The 20,026-nt window shown below is 46.4% G+C and overlaps 1 protein-coding gene across 4 annotated transcripts in view; it reads right to left on the bottom strand.

The window, feature by feature from the left end:
- LRP8 (LDL receptor related protein 8) overlaps nt 1-20,026 on the bottom strand; it is a 169,850-nt gene that overhangs the window by 9,642 nt on the left and 140,182 nt on the right. For 3 of the 4 annotated variants that reach the window (XM_030278755.4, XM_072932653.1, XM_072932652.1), the window contains 8 exons: nt 14,307-14,669; nt 8,013-8,135; nt 7,549-7,671; nt 4,614-4,733; nt 4,359-4,484; nt 3,471-3,642; nt 898-1,125; nt 275-393 (listed from right to left, as the gene is read on the bottom strand). In XM_030278755.4, the coding sequence (XP_030134615.4) occupies nt 275-393; nt 898-1,125; nt 3,471-3,642; nt 4,359-4,484; nt 4,614-4,733; nt 7,549-7,671; nt 8,013-8,135; nt 14,307-14,669 (1,374 nt within the window). The remainder of the gene's footprint in view (nt 1-274; nt 394-897; nt 1,126-3,470; nt 3,643-4,358; nt 4,485-4,613; nt 4,734-7,548; nt 7,672-8,012; nt 8,136-14,306; nt 14,670-20,026) is intronic. The other variant, XM_030278756.4, reaches the window with a different exon arrangement.

The following is a 20,026-nucleotide window of genomic DNA, read 5'->3' as shown; positions in this document are numbered from 1 at the left end:
GTCACATCCTTCCCCCAAATTTTCTCTTGCCTTAAGGCACAATGACAAGCAACTCAAGGCTCCTGCAGTGTGAGTTCTGACTGCAGCAAGACTTCCTATCTATGCTGCTGAAATAAGGGAGCTCATGTTTGCGAGCAGTAGTGACCGACTGACCAGTTTAGGATTGGTGTGTGCAGGTGCTTTTGAGCATTTATGATTTTGTTTTCCTACTTAACAATAAAACTAGATTTCCCTCAGCCCCAGTGGGTGCTGCAGCTCTGACCTGGGCACTTACCAAGTGTGATGCCATTTGGCCACTCGATGTTGTCGGTGACCAGCACCTGCCGCCCCACGCCGTTCAGACCGGCCTTCTCAATCTTGGCTTTGTCTCCCCAGTCAGACCAGTACATGAACCTGAGAGAGGCAGAGGCAAGAAAGCAATAACCTGGACTCCAGTTAAGAAACCTGCACTGCTGATTGCAGTGCCCAGAGCTTCTCTCATTATAGCAGTTAATTCCTCTGCTGGAACCACATGCAGTTCTCCCACTGGGTAATCTGCCACAAAACTTGCACCAGAATGCAGCATCTCACCCCAGTAACTAACCCCTGAAAACTCTCCTGCTGTGCTTGTTGGCATTCACTCATCCAAATAGTCCAAACGCAAGTCAGACAGACTTCATTTTCCAGCACAGCCTCTGTGCCAGGACCCGCTCAGGCCCATTGAACACATTAACTGGCCCTGAACAGACTTTGACAGCAGGAACCTTGCCAACTTAATGCTAGTTAAATCACCTCCACAGTCCCATTGCAGGGTGTTTTTAAAGGGCATCTGAAGTCCTGGTGAGATGAGAACTATCCCCAGGTTTGTGACTGGAATGTCTCTGTTGGCAAAGGGGTGTTCGGGGTGTGCACACCTACCTCTGTGTGGGGTCCACAGCAATGGCTCTGGGCTCGCTGAGGTCACTGTTGAAAAGTGTCCTTCTCCTGCTTCCATCTGCAGTGGCCACTGAGATGGTCTTGTTTCCAGAGTCTGTCCAGTAGATGTTCTTATGGACCCAGTCAATGGCCAGTCCCTCGGGGGAGTTGAGCTGGCTGTCGATGAGGATCACCTGCTCGGCCGTGTCACTCGCTTTGTCGATGTAGGCGCTGCAGGGACAGGAGGTCACAGGGCTCCCACGCGGCTCCAGAACTGGACCCCAGGGGCAGCGTGGCTACACAGGAACCCTTATAGTGCTCCTACAACCTTCTGCTTTCTCCTACAGCCTCTTATTTCCCCATTCCCATATGGCAGCATTTCCACGGTAGGGAACTGTGCATTTTGTCATTCTACCTGCTTTGTACTGTAACTACACAATTCAGGAAAACATTTGACTTCTGGCATGTTAACTTCAACAGCACTGATTTGTGGGATTTATGGACATTAAAAATATAATCCCTAGAACTCTGCTGAACAGAGTTGAACTGAGCATGCAATAAATGTGCTTAAATGTACTGCAGAATTAGGAGCTGCGTAGCTAATTATGACTCATCAAAAGAATTCGTGAAGCTGCATTAATTTGGCAAGTGATTTCACTAGATACAAACAAAATGTTCACTAAATATTAGTGGCAGCCTCAAAATCTTTCAAAATTATAATGAAAGGCAGCAGACTCCACATGGATGTTTCATAAATAACTGGAATGTTGCTCCTACAACCACATAGGCTGATTCTGCTCTCAATAGCAATTATGCTGACTGCACTGAAATTAGTTATTCTGAGTTTGCATCAGTGTTTGCAGAAGCTTAGTCTGGCTCTTAGAATAACTCAGTACATCTTAGAACAGTTATAAAGCAGCAGGAAGTTTCTGCCCCTCACACCAAATATTTGAAATCATAAGATGCTTCCTCTTCACTATCATTCCTTTACTCATGGAATGAGAAGGTGAATTGTATGGGACCTGAGTTCTCCAATATTAGATTAGAGCCTTGGAATTGAAACATCTAACCCAGGAATTCCTGACAGTTTTACAGTCTGCAGTCAGGGCTGGAATGGCTGTGTAGAGTCATCCTGAATAACCAGCCCACTGCTGCATTTTCTCTATGGTTTTGGTTTGTCTCTGACCCACCACCACAGGAATGGTACCTCAGGGCTCTATGGACATCTGACAGTGCTCCCAAGATTCCAGTATTCCAGTATGACAAGCACCCCATGCTCTCAGTGCACAGCTCCAGGCCAGGTAATCCCTTGCCAGTGGAACAGCTGTGTTCCCTGCTTCCCACCTATGTCTGCACAGGAGGGAAAGCAAAGAGGCTTCTGCAGCTTCCACAATGGAAGTACTCAAGTACAGGAGACTTTTCAATTCTTGGAGTAACTAAATATTGTAAAAGATCTGACACCCCAAAGAGTCGTCACTTCAACAGGACAGGATTTGGAAAGGCAAGTGAAGTGACCATTATGAAAGATGGGATCTCTTAGCAGTGATTACCTCCTGTACCACAGCTTTCACCTTGCAATAGCCTCTCAATCACAGACTGCCTGTTCCCAGGGACTCCAGCATATTTGCTGTTGGAGAGCTGCAGGAGCAGTGTCTTGAATAATTCTCTGTGTATGAACTCAGCCCTTGCCGAGACAGACCCAGTGAGTGCTCACAGCTTTCTTCTGAACCATCCCCCCACTTTCAGAGCCCCACAGGCCCCTCAGGGTACCTGCCCAGCTACTGGTGGTCAATACCCAGCACAGCCTGGGCAGATATTCCTGCAGGGCATGGGTGCTACCAAAGCCTGTAGAAACCCTGGCTTGGCTCCCATGCGCTGACACCAGTCAGCCTGTGCCTGAGCATTAGCTGAAATCCAGAGCAAACCACTGCAGAAGCTGCAATAGCTGTGCAAATCAGAATATACACAGGGGATTTTCAGCACATAAATTAAATGCTTTTTTGACCAAGCATACTCACAAGCCCCGGCATGTAATAACTGTGATGGATGCCATAAAAACAGCTGAAGGGGGAGTGAGAATGAGAGTTACAGAATGTGTACTGTGGTCAGGTGCTGTGAATTTTAAATCCAGTCTACCAGACACTACAGTGGACACCAGCTTGTGTGTGTGTTGCTGCCTCCTTGCTCCCACCATTTGCCTGCTTTGTGCTTCCAGATGCCAGGTCCTTTGTGGCCTCCTATACAACACTCACAGCACAGCAGCAGCCTTGGCCCTGCTTTGCAGTATCCATGGCTCAGGAAACAAGAGCCTACATTTAACTGCTCGAGTGCAGCAGGATCTGGCATTGATGAACAGTCACCCTGTATTATCAAAGAGATAACTGCACAAGCCTCTGATGTCTTTATCTGTTCCCAAAAAAGATTACCAAGTCTGGGCCACAACAGGTTATCCTGTCAGGGCAGAAAAGCCCTCAGGTGCCCCATACCCTGCACTGCTCTCTGGACTGCTTTAGGGGATGCAGATGGAATGCAGCTTTCGCAAGTGACCAACACACACATCCTTTCTTGCCCCTTACCTGTATATTTTTCGGTAGAACAAGTCACACCAATATATTCTGTTTGTTGACACCTCCACATCCAGCGCCACCACGTTCTTCAGCATGGGGATGATACGGGAATAGTCCCTTTTCACCAGGTCTATTTTACGGACCTCGTGGCGATTGGTGAAGATCAGGTATGGGCTCTTGCCTACCACAGAAAATCAGCACATTTGTCACTTCAGCAGCTGTCCCAAGGGCTGGATTCAGCTTTCATTTCTCAAACAACATTGGAACTATCAGTCACTGACAGCTGTGTTTGTACAGAAGCTTTACACCACACTGGAAGCAAGTGGAAAGTTGCTCCAGAGGCAGGGCTGTCCCACGCAGGCACTCCTGTGGTCCCTGGACAGACACTGGCACTTGGACAACCTGTTCTGCTAAGCCATGAGCAAAACTCTGGGGAATGGCCTCACCTTCAAGTCATTTCAGTGCAAAATCCTGGGCCAGATTTTGGTGACTTACAGCTGGGAGGGTGGATGGCTGGCTCAGCTACCCTGTTTTAATCAGGATATTTTCTTTCTTTCATTCAATACTACTACCACAAAATGTTTTTGCTGCACTGTTTTCAATAACACCTGTCAAGAGACTTTCTTTTCTAGTTTCAGCTTCAAACAGCCAAGTAGTGGCTGCAATCTTGCTCTGTACACTGTTAAAATATTCTGATCTGCATGATCAGTAGTTCTTGCCTAGAGACGCATCTGCGATTGCTGCAGCAGCTCTGTGCTGCTCACAGTGAAATTTCTTTGCTTGATTTGCCTGTTTCCTTTTGTTTCCATTCCCCTGCCTCAGCCCTGCGAGTGTGTTTTCTTATCGGAGTTGTGCTGTTGAGCAAGCAGAGTTTTAGTGCCTGTGGCGTTGTCTTACCTACAGCTTTGCAGTTCTTGGACAGGGTGTCCATCTCGTATCCTTCGTAGCACTCACATTTGTAGTCTCCCTTGTAATTAATGCAGATCTGGCTACAAGCGTCTGGATTCTCACATTCATCTATGTCTGAAAGGAGTGTTTGAAACCCATCAATAACTTGAAATCAAACCATCTGTGATGGAGCAATGCTCAAGTGAATATAATCACGTCTCTCTATGGTGAAACACAAGGGACTGCTGTTTGCATGTCAATTACCTCCACACGTTTTTTTATCCAGAAGCTTGTATCCAGGCGGGCATTCACACTCGTAACCAATCTTCAAATCTTTGCATATGTGTGAGCAGCCACCGTTGTTCATCGAGCATTCATTAACACCTGCAGGGGATACACAGACCACCTATGACAAATGGGGGCTTTTAGTAGTGAGAGGGAATAAAATTAAGAAATTTCCTCAGAAATGTTCCCATTTCTATCAGTTTTGGTACTGGCCCTATAGAGCATGAGTACCTTCACAGACAGGAAGCCTCCACTGTATCACTCTCTTGCTCTTTATTATTCCAAACCAACACTAGGGGATCATTTGGGCTCAAAGCTAGTGGCTGAATGAATGGGGAGCCCTGGGGATACAGCATCTCTGCATCTCATCCCTTCAGAGAGCTGCTGCTTTGAGCTGTTCTGCCATATGTGAGGAACTTCCAAGGGACCTAAGGGCTCTCACCAGCATACTCCTCCTTCCCCATGCGCTGGTTCATGTTGACTTTTCTGAACAGTCTCTCTGAGCTTTAATAATTCATGCTGAGGGACTCTCATCTCCCAGGGGCCAGCTATTTTGAAATCCTCTATTTTCCCATCTAGCTCCAAGGAATGATCTATGTGAAAAATTCCAGAAAACACTGAAGTGCAGTCTGTCAGAGATATTCCATTAGCACTGAGATACAGTCCTCCCACAAACACGTCCCCCACAACAGTCTTTGCTGGCATCCCCAGCAGCCCCAGTGTGCAATTTATGAAGCAACAGCCCCCATCCTCTCTGGGGGCCTTTTCTAATCCAAGGCTACCTCTCTGATCCTGCTCTCAAGTGCTGAAATGAAAAACAGAAGAAATGGATTTTTGAAAGTAGAACTGAATGAGAGATTGGGAAGAGCTGGTTTCCTGTCAGAGACAACATTTCTTCTTGTTTTAATTGACCTACAAAAGGTGAAGAGAAAGTTCTCTACTTAAGGAAGACTGCTGAACAGGAGCTGTGGAATTTCAGGGATAGTGGACTCACCAGAACAAGGAAAACTGATTTGCTCCCATCTATAATGCAATTTAAAGGCAAATTTTTCATTTATCTTTTACTTCTTGCTTCCTTGCACACTGCAGGTGAGCAGCACAGCATTAAACCATTGCTCTTGGAAGAAAATGGAAACAACCACAACCCAATTAAATCAGTAAGACTGGGAAAATACCATGCCAGAAGGAATCCATCTCAGCTCTGGGATGCTTTCACCTTCCTAGCAGGGACATACAGAGATATCAACACTTAATTAAAAGAGCAAGTTCACCAGGTTCTGAGAAGGTGCCTACAGTCTCACTGTGTGTTGTCATTGTTCAGTGACACTTATGGACAAAAATCTCCTACACTTGCACAGGTCTGTAGCAAACTGGGTCAACGTGCACAACTGCTCTCTGCAAAATACTACAAAGGCTCTTTTGATTAACAAGCCAATTCTCACTCAGGTGATTCCCATGGTTTCAGAGGTGCTCCGTGAAATGGATTTAGGGGCTGTAAATCAAGTGCTGGTTCACTTGCTGCACTTCTCAAGAAGACCTGAAGAGGAGCCAAGCAGAGCCAGGCAGGAGGACCCTGGGCAGCTGCTACTCTTCACCCAAACCTCAGCAATATATTCTCTGCCTGACTAAAATAGCCAAGCGCTGTCCTGCTTTCTGCAGTGCTTTTCTGGGGACTCTCAGAGGGCACTGCAGAGTTTAGCATGGCCAGACAGACACACTGGGCTGGGGAGTTTGTCCTGCACCTCTGCCTCCTGTGGGGATAACCTGTGTGTGAGCATTACAGTCACAGCACTGTGGCTTTTGAGAAACACCTTCCCCTGGGGGCTCTTCTCTGCTTCCCAACTCAGACAATGCCTCATTGCCAACCCAGGGCTGCACCAATCATGGCAACATGACCACTGCTTGAGCACCAGCCCAGCTGTGCCACTGCCCATCTCCTGTGACAAACTGGGCTGCCAGCCTTGTTGGGAGACCTCCACAGACAGACACTGCAACACCTACTCAGAGAAACAGGGAGATGTGGATTAGTGGAAGAAAGCAAGGGCACACTGGAAGCATGAGGTAGGAGCATCTTCACTAGGCATGCACACACTCTTTCTTGTCTGAAACAGGGAAAGACTGACGTTCTTCCTGAACAGGAGTTATTTAAGGGGTAGCCACTGAGCTCCGTGTCATCATGGAAGGAGATGCCTGTTCAAGACATCTCTGCATGGGGGAAAACAACAAATGTGTTTGAGTAATGCTGCAGATTGGGGCTGGTGCTCACAATGCCTGGTGGGAAAGGCTAGGGAGGGCTGTCCTATGGAGAAGGGCATAGCTCTGTGGCCTGGGCTCTGTTCCCCTGGCTCCAACAGCCCCGACTTTCCTGGCATTCCCACGGCCCAGAGCTGGCAGGTCACTGCAGAGAGCAGCCTGCTGTCATTGCTGAGGGAAGCAGCAACAACATGTACAATCCAAAAATGGCTAAAGTCCTCTCTCAGGGGTTGCTGCCACTCTATATTTTTTCACCTTCAAAGCATGTTCCCAACACTGTATTTTTATGGTGTTATCATCATCTTAGAATTCAAAGATAATTTAGGCACTGAAGCTAAATAAACTGGTCTGTGTTGTGGAGGACACTAGTATTTGGGGAGAGGGGGAATTCCTCATTTCTAGTCCCGTGCTCAGTTCATACATCCCTCCAAGAATAAAAAACTGAGTGGAGAAGGGCACAGTTCAAACTTACAGATGATCAGACGAAGCTACTAATTATATTCATAAGAAGGGTGATGAGAGAATAAAGGCAAGGAACGAGGAGCAGAGTGAGAAATAGCATTAGCAGCTACATGTGGTTACACTCAAAGCTGTGAGCACCAGATGGAGAAGAGGGGAAGCAGTTACAACAGGAGCAACACGTAGAAGGCAAGTACTGTACCACAATCTTTCAGAGGCTCGTCAGACCAGTCCCTGCAGTCTCTATGTGAATCGCACACTTTGCCTCCGTCAATGCACTCTCCACTCTTACACTGAAACTTGCTGGGACTTTCACATGCTGACTCTGTCATGTTGGGCAAGAGAGGAAAGCAACTAAGTTAGATGAGGCTCCTGACAACAAACAGGCTGACATAAAGCTCAGGAGGGCGTCATTAGCAGAAATGGGATGGGATTAAGCAAATGAACATTGAGCCTGAGCATCATGCAAAGAACTTTTCAAGTCATGCAGTCTGCCTGGACATCACAATCATCTCTCCCAAGCAATCCCACTGCCAGAATGGCTTAAAACTGTACAGGAAGCAGCTTGGCATGGCCCAGAGGAGCGGCACAGGCCTCTTCCCCTTCCAGAGGCCACACAGCCCTGGCAGATTTACCCCATGGAGTACGAGGAGCGCCTGTACCCACCTTGGACACAGCCGGCCTCGTCACTGTTGTCAGGACAGTCGCGCACCTTGTCACACTGCTTTGCTCCATGGATACAGGCCCCATCACCACACTGAAATTCATCTGGCTGGCAGGTCACCAGAGCTTTAAGAAAACACATTCAAGCATCAGCCACATAGAGCTCAGTCTCTTGTGTAATACCTATCAGCCATGTCCCTCTGACACTGCTGGGGTTGCATCCTCTGTCAGCAAAAGTCAGAGTATTGGCTGTTTCCACCAGAGCAACAGAGGCAGCAGCTGCCTCAGCCACTGTTCTCCTGTGCCCCTCTGCTGTCCCAGATCACCCTCTACATCCTTGGGAAAACAGCAGCAAAGCCCATATGAGGATACCCAGTCAAAACAGACCCAATGCTGGCAGTGAAGCTTCTCAGGTGACACAGAACAAAGCAAGCAGCAGCAAAACTCCCAGCAATGGGCAGCTCTGGAGGCTGCAGTCTGTGGGAGGCCAAGCTGCTTTCTGGCTGGGAGTATACAGTGACTCTGGGTAGGCAAAGGCAACTCCTCCTCAGCTATCCTTCCTTCAGAAAAAATTACATTTCAGATACATTTCGAAACATGTTCGGGCTAAGGCCCAGGCAAGAGACCTGTAGTGACTCTGCCAAAGCAGTGTGGTCACAGTAGGGATAGGCAGCAACGAGACACAATCATCAGGTTACCGAATGCCCGTGAGCCAACAGCCCAGTAGAAGGCAGAAGAGCTCTACTGCACTGTGATGTTTCTTGGGGTTGCCAGCCCTAAACACCTCCACAATATCAGCCCAGTTTTCATGCCTGAAATTCTTTTTTCCAAGTCAGATTATAATGGACTCAAACCAGATCTGATAAACAGCAAAGTTGGGGAAAAATATAAACCAGACTCTTTGCACTGACCATGCTAAGAGCAGTCATATATCCCTCCCCAAGTTACAATGAATGAGAGACCTCCCTAGCTGGGACCAACCCTTTACTGACACAAGGTTCAGGCAGCCTGGCAAAACAGGCTCCTCATTCCTGGACATGTTTTGCAGCTTTTTTCTGCAAGGCCCATCAGATGTATTCTTAAAATCCTGTTAAGGCAGCACACCCTGGAGAATTCCTGATTCCAGCCGTTCCATCGTGTGATTGTGTCCTGGTATGGGCTGACAGAAAATCAACGCTTCTGAGCAGTGAGGGGAGGCCAGCACTGGTGTTAGTACATGGGAGGTGAGAGCTGTCTGCAGACTGCCCTGGACATTTTGACAGGCTGGTTCTAATATAAAAATGAGTAATTTCAGATAGCCAAGGAAGAGCTGCAGACATGAAGTGAGCCAGCATCAATACCATAAAGTATCAGTTGTACAAAGATTCCACATTATGGTGACTGCATCCCACAGGATGCAGGACCCAGGTTCATAACTGCTTCACTGGACTAGTTCTAGTGCATCTTCAGCCAGCAAAAGGCATCAGAGACAGGAAAAGCCACGACTGCAGGGCTGGAGGGGGAGGGAGAAATCCTGTCATTAGAAATACACAGTATTCACATGAGGAAAGTTTGGAAATAGCACTGCTCCTTGGAGAGGAAAGCCATATGCACTATATTCATAAAAAGCTGCAAAGTGAGAAAAAAATCCCAAGCAATAAGCACAGTTATGAGACCAGCTGTGCTGCCACATTTCAGCTAATAAACCCAGGCACAGGAATGGGAAACCTCAGTGGGACATCAGGGACAGCAGCTCCAAACTAAGCACATGGGATCTGCTGCTCTACCAAATGCAGAAAAATGAAGGAGGGAAAGAAACAAAGCTGTGGTCTGGTAGAGTCACAGAGCACAGGTCTGGAAGTGGCACCAAGGACTCCTGCAGGGAGGCAGAATCACTTCTGCTTAAACTGTTCTGGCATGTACAGCCACCTGCCTGGGGAGCCCTGACCATGGAGAAAGCACCCTCCCTCCACAGGAAACCCTGAATTCTGCCAAGCTAAACCTTGGCCACTGCAAGGGCTTTCCAGTTGTCTCACTGAAAATTCCTTTGCCAAAATTATTTATTGTCTTCACCCCTAACTTGAAACCAGCTTGCTTCACCTTTTCTGTAGCAACTTCTATGTGTGGATGTGGGATAGGATGGTCCTCCACTTCTGACTATAAATATTAACGTCTCACAAAAGTGTAACATGTAAATAAAACCAATGTGGTTTTAACTTTTCGGGAGCAGAAACAGGTCTCCAGTTTATCAAGTAAATCTGTGTGACAAAAGCTACAGATTTGGAAGACAGCTGCTATAAAACCTATAATTGTCTTCAATTGTAATCTTCAAAGCTCTTCTAAAAAGCAGTTATAGCTAAATGCTAAGAACAAAAAGATTTCTAATCCTAAAACGAATTAAGGAGAATTTAGTAGGAATTGCAAAGACAATGTTGCACAAGCATCACAAGACAGAGAAAAATGACAGCACAATTCTTAGCTCAGTTGCTAGAGAGACTGCAAAACACATGTGGTGCTGTACTCCACTGCATAAAGCCTTGCTTCAAGAAGAGACAGAAGTTTGGAGACCAGGCTGGGTTTCCTGGCTCAGTTCTCACTCCACCACAGCTGTGGAAGTTCAGACCTTTGAGGAACAGCCCCTGAGTCTCTTAAGAGACATGTAGAAAAGGCAGATACAATAATGGCTCTTACTGATTACAAAGGCACTAAAATGCATGTATAGCATTTCTAATTTTTGCTGCATTTTTCAGGAGAATTCCATATTATCCTGAAGTCAAGGCAGTAACCCATCTCACCCCACTGGCAGAGCTGACAGCAGGTTCCCATTAAGGTCATTCCCAAGGAAAAGCAATAACCCAAGAAGAGAGAAATGCTGTGCTGTTTATTTGCACAAGATATTCAGAAAATTGCCATGCCTAATTTGGAAGGTTTAAATCAGTGAAATCTCAGTAGTTTTACAGCCATCTCCTCAGCAAATCAAATACAAAACTAATTACCAAAGCCCTGCTAAATTAACAGGCCTCCTCAAAGAGACACACTTCCCATTTACAAATCCTGGGCACACAGCTGCATCGCTCAAATTCAGCAGGTATATTTCAGACTCCAAACCTGAGCCTCAGTTTTTTCCTTCCTCCCCAAAAAAGAAAATCCTAACATTTGCAAAATGCATCAATCCCATTTTATAGATGGGGAGACAGAGGCAGGAAAGTGTGAGGTCAGGTCTCAAGAGGTGTGTTTTCTTGCTGTCAGTTGTAAGCATTATTTATACTCCCTCCTGGATGCCTTAATGCAAGTTGCAAAGGACATTTTAAAATATAACTGTTCCAGATTTGGAGACTAATAAATCTAACCTAATGTTCATTTTATAAATATACATATATACATATTTGAATATATATCCTATGGAAAAAACCCCAGCCACCCAATGTTCTCACACAGCTTTCCTGAAATGACTCATTCCTTCCCATTTATTTGCTGTCTCGCTGCCAAAACCTGTTCACCAATTGTCACCCTTCATTTCTACTCTCCTCATTTACCAATCCAAAATGTTTATAACAAATGACGGTTGATGGCCTCATGACCTTTTTTTTAAAGCATTAATTCCCATCCCTTTGTTTATACTGCACAAACCCCATATGATCTCCATTTGCAAGAGAAGATGTAGTGGTGGGATCTGCAGTTTTAATCAAGTCCAGCCAAGGGGCCCATGTGCCATCGCTGACAGAGCTGTGTCACACATCTGTAACTCTCTGCATGTCCTATGATTCTGATCTCAGAGAATTTGTGGGGATGAAAATAATCAGAAAGGTCCCTAAACTCTTCAGTCCAACAGATGAGCAGTGAGGCTGAGTTTCCAGAGCTCCCAAATATCCCTTACTGCAGGCAGGTGCACTCCAGCAGCAGCTGCATTTAGCATGGGGAAGCAACATTAATTTTGGCTCTGACCCAGCCAACACATCAGCTACAGAAGCACTCAGTGCTGCAAGGCCTCTCTCAGTTGCTGCCTCAGAGAATCCCATCCATGCAGCACGAACGGCCGTGGGCTCACACGCTGCTGTGGCACTGGGGTGCAACCAGAACCAGGCACTGTGTGCAGAGGAGCGCTGAGGTAGCTACAACAATGGGGCTCTGAATCCCACTGTTTCCCAATCCACAGGACTGAAGGCAGCAGAGTCAGCTCATGTGCTTGTTTCTCCCACGTAGGCAAATTGCACATTGTGTTGGACTGAGACTTTCTGGAAAGACTCTCGATGCTCTAAATCTCCACTACTCAGAATTCTCTCAAGTCACTTCTGCCACATTTCCCCCTTTCTCCACTGGTTGTCAGCACCGTGCTGTGCTGCAGCGGTGTCCAGCTGTGTCCTGGGAGCTGCCTCTGGAAGTGCTGCTGGCCGAGGCTGCTCTGCAGCTCAGGGAGGCTGGTGGAGCTGTGCTCCTTCGGGCCTCCCAGCTCGGCAATTTGACAGGGCTGGACATGGCCGGTGCCTGCCACACCAAGGAAAGAAGCTGGGGAGCAGTGAGCCCTCTGCCTGTGGAAGGTACATGGGCACAGTCCCACTCCTCTCACCCAGCAGAATGTCAAAATAAATGGGGCCCGTAAAAGACTTCACATTTCAAGTTGAACAGGGATTGAAATTTAAGAAGCATTTAATGAGAAAGCACCATCAGTGAGCTTCTCCACTTGGCAATAGAAGGGAGCTCACCTTTCCCTCTCCTGAGCTGTCCAAATTCAGCCATCCTCTTGGGTTGTTGTCACTGCAGGGAATGCATCCCATGGGACAGAGATCAGTTCTGCTGGAGTCCCCTGTACCAGACACCAGTTCTTCACCTTGTTTCTAACATAGCCTTTGCCACTGCCCTGATTTGGAGGGGACACAGGTACAGGACTGCCTACAGGAGGCCTCAGAATGAAAACAGGCACCAAACCACCCAGGCTGCCCCAGCCAGCAGTGCCCATCTCCAGCAGCTGTGCTTCTGCATGGCCTTCCTGAAACAGAGCCAGGAACCAACTTTGTCTCCTGACTCTGTAGTCCCTGTGGTCCTTCAGAGCCTGGCAGTACTGCCTGGGTACCTGCTGCCCAAGAGCTCTGTCAGCAGCTTTAGCACCTTCTTGGAGATGTAGGAAAAGACAGCCTACCCAATCCACCTCTCCCCGGGAGGGGTTGACAGTCTTGCACCCAGCAGCCAGAGCTGCTCTCTTCCTAACAAAACATTTTTGGCTTCTCCTATTCAGCTCTTGCCTCTCTTAAAAGAGTCCTTGGCAATTTTAAAAGCACAGCAGCTCCAGGGTAACCTATGGTTCATCCCTCTGCTCTCCTGCAGTGCAAACAGTGGTGTCTAGGATTCACTACAGCCTTCTCTTGTTAAAGAAGCCACTGAATTTACACCTCCTTCTCTGCCTGGAAGGAAGTCTGATGCCCAGCTCCTTGAAGGGCTCTCCCACGTTGCTGCTCACCAGCCTGGCTTTGGTAGTGTCATGGATATGAAAAGATGGTGCTGGCAAAAGTGGTCCATTTTCTTAGATACCTTGCAAAAATCCCTGGGTTTTCTAGGTGGTTGCTGCCTCCCTCCCCAGAGGTGGCCCAATGTCAGAGCTGCTAAATATAAACAGCTATGTAAATATTTAATTTCAATCTTGTCATTATGAATATTCCAGCAAAACATTTTGCTCTTGTTTTCTTCTCTCTCCTCCTTCAGGTAAGTGACCAGCTTGAACAGTTTAGTGGCTAAAAATGGGTGAAATATTCAAAATACCACACATACCAACACCAACTCGTTAAATGCATGAAGCCAGCTGAAAAGAAATCCATTATTTATTAGCTCTCTGCCTTTATCAAGCCAAGCTCAAAATGCATTTCAAACTGGATTCTTCAGAGGTACTTCTCTTGACTGCCTTGTTCAGTATACTCCAACTTCAGAGGCAGAAAAAGATTTTTTTTTTTTCCTGCTGATCATATATTCCCTTTAGCATAGCAGCTTCTAACCTCTGGGCTGTGACCCCATCATGCAGCCTGAGGGCTTTGAACATTTCCCCCACTTTTCACTCCTTGTCTTTCTAGTGAAACAGAACTCTTCTGAGGCATGGTACCATCCAACAGCTCTGACACCTCCTCTATGGACTCTGAAGGAAAAAGCACAGAAGGAGTGTGGAGTACACCTGACCCTGCTGGGCTGGGCACCCAGCCATATCATGTGGGACACAAGCGCTCCTTGTCTGGCACAGCTGCTGCTCAGACATCAAAGCCTTGCCTTCAAACACAGCCCACGGCCCTCCCACCCCAGCCCAGAGAGCCCTCGGCCGGCCCTGCAGGCACTCACGGCAGTCCTGCTCGTCAGACTTGTCCTTGCAGTCCTCGTCCCCGTCACACTTCCAGTTGAGGTGGATGCACTCGCCGTTGCCGCACTGGAACTCGTGGGCCGCGCAGGTGTTGAGCGCTTTGGCGTCGTAGCCGCACTTCTCCACAGACTCGTCCGACTGATCCTCGCAGTCGGGCTGGTTGTCGCACACCCACAGCTCGGGGATGCACACGCTGTTGTTGCACTGGAACTCGCTGGGGTTGCAGGTCAGAGGGGAGCACTTCCTTTCATCGCTGCCGTCCCCGCAGTCATTGTCACCGTCGCACACGAAGATGATGGAGATGCACGACTTGTTACTGCACTGGAACTCGTTGGGAGAACAGGCTTGGGAATAAAAACAAACAAGTGAGCTGGGAGGTCTCCAACCAGCTCTCACCACTGGCCCAGCTTTAGCACATTAGGGTCGACTGAGGGCAAAGGCACAAAGGCATTACCAGGGCTGTCCTACCCCAAAACATTTCTCCCAGTGACAAAGAGCCGGTGAGGCCACAGCCTCCTCAGCTCCTCAGGATGCATCCTCTAGGGACCACGGCAGCCCTGGAGAAGGAGAGAAGGAGGGGCAGCAGGGCTGTGGCAACTGAGGGGGCAGCACGAGGAGCAGCCAGGGGAGTCCCGGGGCCAGAGCTGGGTGAGCCCCGGCTGGGAACAGCAGCACGGAATGGGAATGGGAATGGGAAGGTTGCAGGGAGAGGCTGGGGCTGTGCTGGCAGCGCCGGGGCTCCACTTGGCTCCACGCTGACATTACCAGCTTCCTGACTTTCGTAAGCACAGATTCAGGTTTCAGGATTTCACAGTATGCCTGGTTTTGGACATATTAAGTGGGATGTGTAGGGTAAATATTTAGTGAGTCGAGCATCAATTTAGCTGCAATCTGCCAGTAAGGCCCTTTACAACACGCTGAATGCCTTCCCTGGAAATCACAACTCAACATTAACATACAAATGAGGCGCTTGTCAGATAGAAGCTGAGTGGAGCACTCTCCTCTGCAAGCCTAATGGACAGCTGAACCAGAGATGCCTGCTCAAATTAAACTATCAGGTACTACAACAAAGTGCAGTTCGCAATCACTTTATTCCATCAAGTTGTGGGAGAACCAAAACCATGGAAGAAATTCTCCCAAAGTGCTTTGAGGTAGTTACTTACAAAGGAATTCTGCTTTAGTAGTTTCAGCCCTCTACAGGGAAGTTATGGCTTTGATAAATTACAAGTACAATAAATATAAATGCATATAAATTACAATAAGCTTTTTTTTTTTTTGACATTGCACTTAGGAAATTTTTGTCTTCAGAAGCAGAACTACTTACTGCCATATCTGCAGAGCCCCTACACCAGAGCACACCATTTAGATGGTACCAATCACTGCAATGGCAATTGCACCTGGAAAGCAGCAAAATCCCTCTAAAAGACCTGTCATATCCCAGATTTCAGCCAGTGACAGGAACCCAGTGGGATTCTACTGCAATATTATGTCTGGTTTATACCTGGGAATAAAGCTGTATTATCCAGCAGTTAGGAACAGTCCACTTGCACAGATGCCTAATTACATTTTGTCTGGCAAACTTGCTGGGCTTTGCCTGATAACCCAGGCAGTCTCTCATTTACATCAGAACATGAATATACACACACACACACACTTACATACACATATATTTACACAAACACACACTCCCCTTTCCCCTCCTGCCCTTGTTCTGTCCCGTTTAGCCCCAGGTTTTCCAGATGTTAGAGCACAGCAATCCACCTAATTAGAAGAGAAAGAGGATTGCCTTCCTCATGCAATGCTGCCATGCACTGGCCAGGACCCAGGCTCTCTCCAGCAGGGAGAAATGCTAACGAGAATCTCAGCTGCCCCACTTGACACCAACAGAGCTGCTCAGCTCCTTCTGCACTTGGTAGAGGATTTTAGATACTGAGATGCCCTCAATAGGCACCTGTCCCTCGGACAGCCAAGTTTCTCCTCTCCAAACAGACAGAACATACTAGGAGGTGAATCCCTCTCATAAGGACCTGAAATAAAAGCACAATCTGGTGGAGAAGCATCTAAAAACTTTCCTCTTTTTCATGGCAAACTTGAGACCATTAAAATGCCCTGAATATCACCCAAATTCTGCTCTTTATCTCCATTCAGCAGATTTCTCCATCCTTACCCCATAACTAGAAATCATTTATTAACCCTGCTGATGAGTACACAGCTATATAACTTAACACTGTCTTCAGAGAAGCCATAACATGGAACTGCATATGGAACATTCCTCCATAAAGTGGAAATTCAAGGTAACAGATTCTTACCAATCTGTTTTAAAATGGTAGTGGGAAAACAGGAATATTTCTATGGCTATGTACAGCTTCTGTAACAGATAAAGGCTGATAAGAAGAAATTGCTTTTCTGGCATTATTTTGATGAATCTCAGAAACAGAGAGCAAAATTTGGCATAGTTCTTTGATCCATAATGTTTGGGCAAGATTGTAATGATTTGCACATTCTAAATGTACATGAATTTCCTTTCCACCAACTGTAATGAGCCCCTCTTTTTCTCCTCGTTGTTTTTCTGGTCCCACCTTCACCCCTCCTCCTGTTTGTACATATTTATCTTCAGAAATTTGCTGCACTGGCAAATTAGCGACTGATAAACATAGGAGTGGGATACAGACAATGGAAGTTTGCACAAAAGCCCTTCCTTTGCACCTACAAATCCCAGTACAGATACAAAATTACTGATAATCACAGCCAGAAAGTAGAAGCAGTTCAGCTTTTGTAACCTCTCATGAGGACTTTCTCAGTGAAGCCTAAGAATTGCTAGCTAGAAAATTGCACGGTCATGATTATTTTATTTCTTTTTAAAAATTAAGTTCAGTGTGACACCAGCACCAGAGAGTGCAAGCTCTCTCCACGAGAGGCTGTTGGTAGCTCCCCTCTCCATCCCCACTGTCCTTAGGGGGGGATCCAGCAGTTCCCTCTGGGTCACACCTGCCTCCAGCACAGAGCTCCATCCACCCACCCCTGCCATGCTCTGCTGCTGCCATGGCAGGGCAGGTATCGTCCCAAGAGCCCTCCCTGCTGCCTCATCCTCCCCGGCAGACAGCCGAGATCCCCCGGGCAGGGCTGCAGCTGCCAGCCCCACGGAGCAGAGCTGTGCCCGGGCAGAGCCGCCCCTGCGGCACCGCCTGGCACCAAGAACCCATCAATAAACTTCCAATTATCTTACCCAGCACCGGAGAGACGGGCAGGGGGCAGGAAAGCCCCAAGGACAGTTTACTTCACATCCCCTTCCATAAATCTGTCCGGGTACCTCGCAGTCCCATCGCTACGGTATTTCACTGCCTCCAGAGCATTTCGGTAGGAAATGTGCCAACGGTAATTAAATGATCACTGGGGTATTTTTTGACTTGAGCAATTTGTTTCCATTCTCCAAATTTGCTGCCTGTCCTGTTGTAAGCTGATTCACTTAAGGCCAAGGAATCAAATAATAATTTGCTTTCTTTAGCACAGAAGAAATTCATAAATGTTGTACTTTAAGGTGCAAAACCTACTTCAAACCTGAGTGATCCCAATAGAAATCTTGGAAATGTTTGTAAAAATGTATTTAACCAACAGTCTCCAGCATAACTGTAACATCACTTTACTATAGAGCACTGTAATGTTAAAAGGTTCTTCACAGTTTCAGGAGTAAAATATCACACGTTAAGTGATTATGTAGATGTGATTTTGCCTATATACAAAATACACCAGAGGTACTCTGCATTAATTTTTGTCCTGTGCTATGTGCCAATCTGTAGAGCACAACTGTCACAGTTTTTGCCTCACAGCTTGCAGCTGCACTCTTGCCACTTCTCTTGAGGAGAGTAGAGCAGAAGGAGCCTTGGGATAGAGGAAGTTAAAAATAATAAAATAACAGAAGATCAGAGAGATTGTAGTTGTGGAGTTAGTGTTTCAGTGCTGGCTGGTTCTCTTTTGCCCAGAGCCAGGATTTAACCAGAGGCTTTAGTCAGAGTCTGGTGCAGCAGGGACACTTAGTTCAGGCATGGCACCAAAAAATTCAGATAATTCTGCCAGATGCTTTTTAAGTGCTTTTAGAAAAAAGCAGAATGCTCTCAAGATGTAGAATTCTCTAAAAATATAGGGTGCTTATTAAAAGCTGTCATTTCAAATATATGTATATATATGTACATAACATTTCTACTATGGACAACTCTACCAAGCATGGATCCTCAAATCTAGATAAAATTGAAAAAATGAGATAAATGGTATGTCCATCATTACCAGGAGCTGGGAATTATGTACAATGGACTGTAACCACTGTCATTGCTAATCTCTAATTAAATATTTTATAGCTTTTCAGTAAGACTCAGGTATTTAATTCATCTCTTCTCCAAAAGAGCCATTTCCACTTGAAATTACATGAATGGCTTAAATAATGATAATTATTTGGTAAAATTTGTGGTAAAGTGGATAGCAGCAATTATCCACTGATTCTGAAGACAAGATAAAATGAATTATTACACTGTATTTTTCTGACACTGTCCCCAAAGTAACTTAAAGAAATGTGTCTGAAAATTTATGTTTGTTTAAATCTGATAATGGATCTTCTATAACAGGCAAAGGATGATTTATGCATACCAACATTTGCATCAGCGAGGGAGAGATCTGCTGCTGATTCATGGCTGCTTCAACACTGGCAGGGGAGACTGCTGGACTTGAGAAACTCTCCCAAGCTCTGAGAGTTAGGATTTGACTTCTGCAGGGCTGAGGGCTGCCATTCCTGAGCTCCATCTGCCCAGGTTTTCTGCCCCAAGTGCAAGCCCAGCTCCCCCGGCCCCCAGGAACCAATCCCTGAGCTGGGCCATGGAGAAGGAGGTCACAGAGTGCAGACAGGGCAGATTATGTTGGAACTCCCAGTTACCAGCACTGTCAGCATATTAGTTTTGCTTAACTAGTATTTATTTTCAGGTTTAATTCTGTCTAAATTATTTATTTTGCCTGCAGTCAATTGCTTACTAAATAGCTGAATATTTCATACAGATCTTCTGTCAAATGCCAGTCTTTAAAGCATGGAATTGTGCCTGGAAGGACAAGTTTCCCATGGAAAGTTGCCCTCCAGGAAAGACAGCAAAAGAGATGGAGGTAAATGAAGATGACCTTGAAGCTCATTGCTCTGCAAAAATGACAGGCCTCCCATGGAGGGAATAATGCAGCGGAATTGCAGCCTCACTCCCACCAGTGGTTGTTGCTATGGTGATTGATACCGAAAAGCCCATCTAGATGGAGGCTGCAGCAGGAATAGTAATTCCTGATATTGTTCAAGTCACTAATGGAGCTAAGGAGCCATCTCACGCACTCCTGCAAATTAATATTTGCATGTGCTGGCTGCCTTTGTCACACGCTGCCCTCAAACACAAATCAGTCATTTTCCCATTCTCTGCAGCAGTATTTGCATAGTATTAGTTAATTATAACCCAGCAACCAGATGCCAAAGCCCCTGCTGACAAATAATAGTTGGTTCAAAAATGTATTTGGTGATTTTGAATGTGTTTCCTGAGATTCATATATTTATTCCAAGTGGTTTAATTATCTGGAAATAGAATTAATTATGACCCCAAATTTACAGAGAGAAGCAGTTTATCTACAAGGTATGCACACTCCATCTTTAATTTTATGTATGTGCAATAAGGTTGCAATTCCT

Source organism: Taeniopygia guttata, chromosome 8 (assembly GCF_048771995.1).
Source record: "Taeniopygia guttata chromosome 8, bTaeGut7.mat, whole genome shotgun sequence".
NCBI lineage: Eukaryota > Metazoa > Chordata > Aves > Passeriformes > Estrildidae > Taeniopygia > Taeniopygia guttata.
Note: the sequence above shows the minus strand (reverse complement) of the source record. Positions and strands in the feature narration are given on the sequence as shown.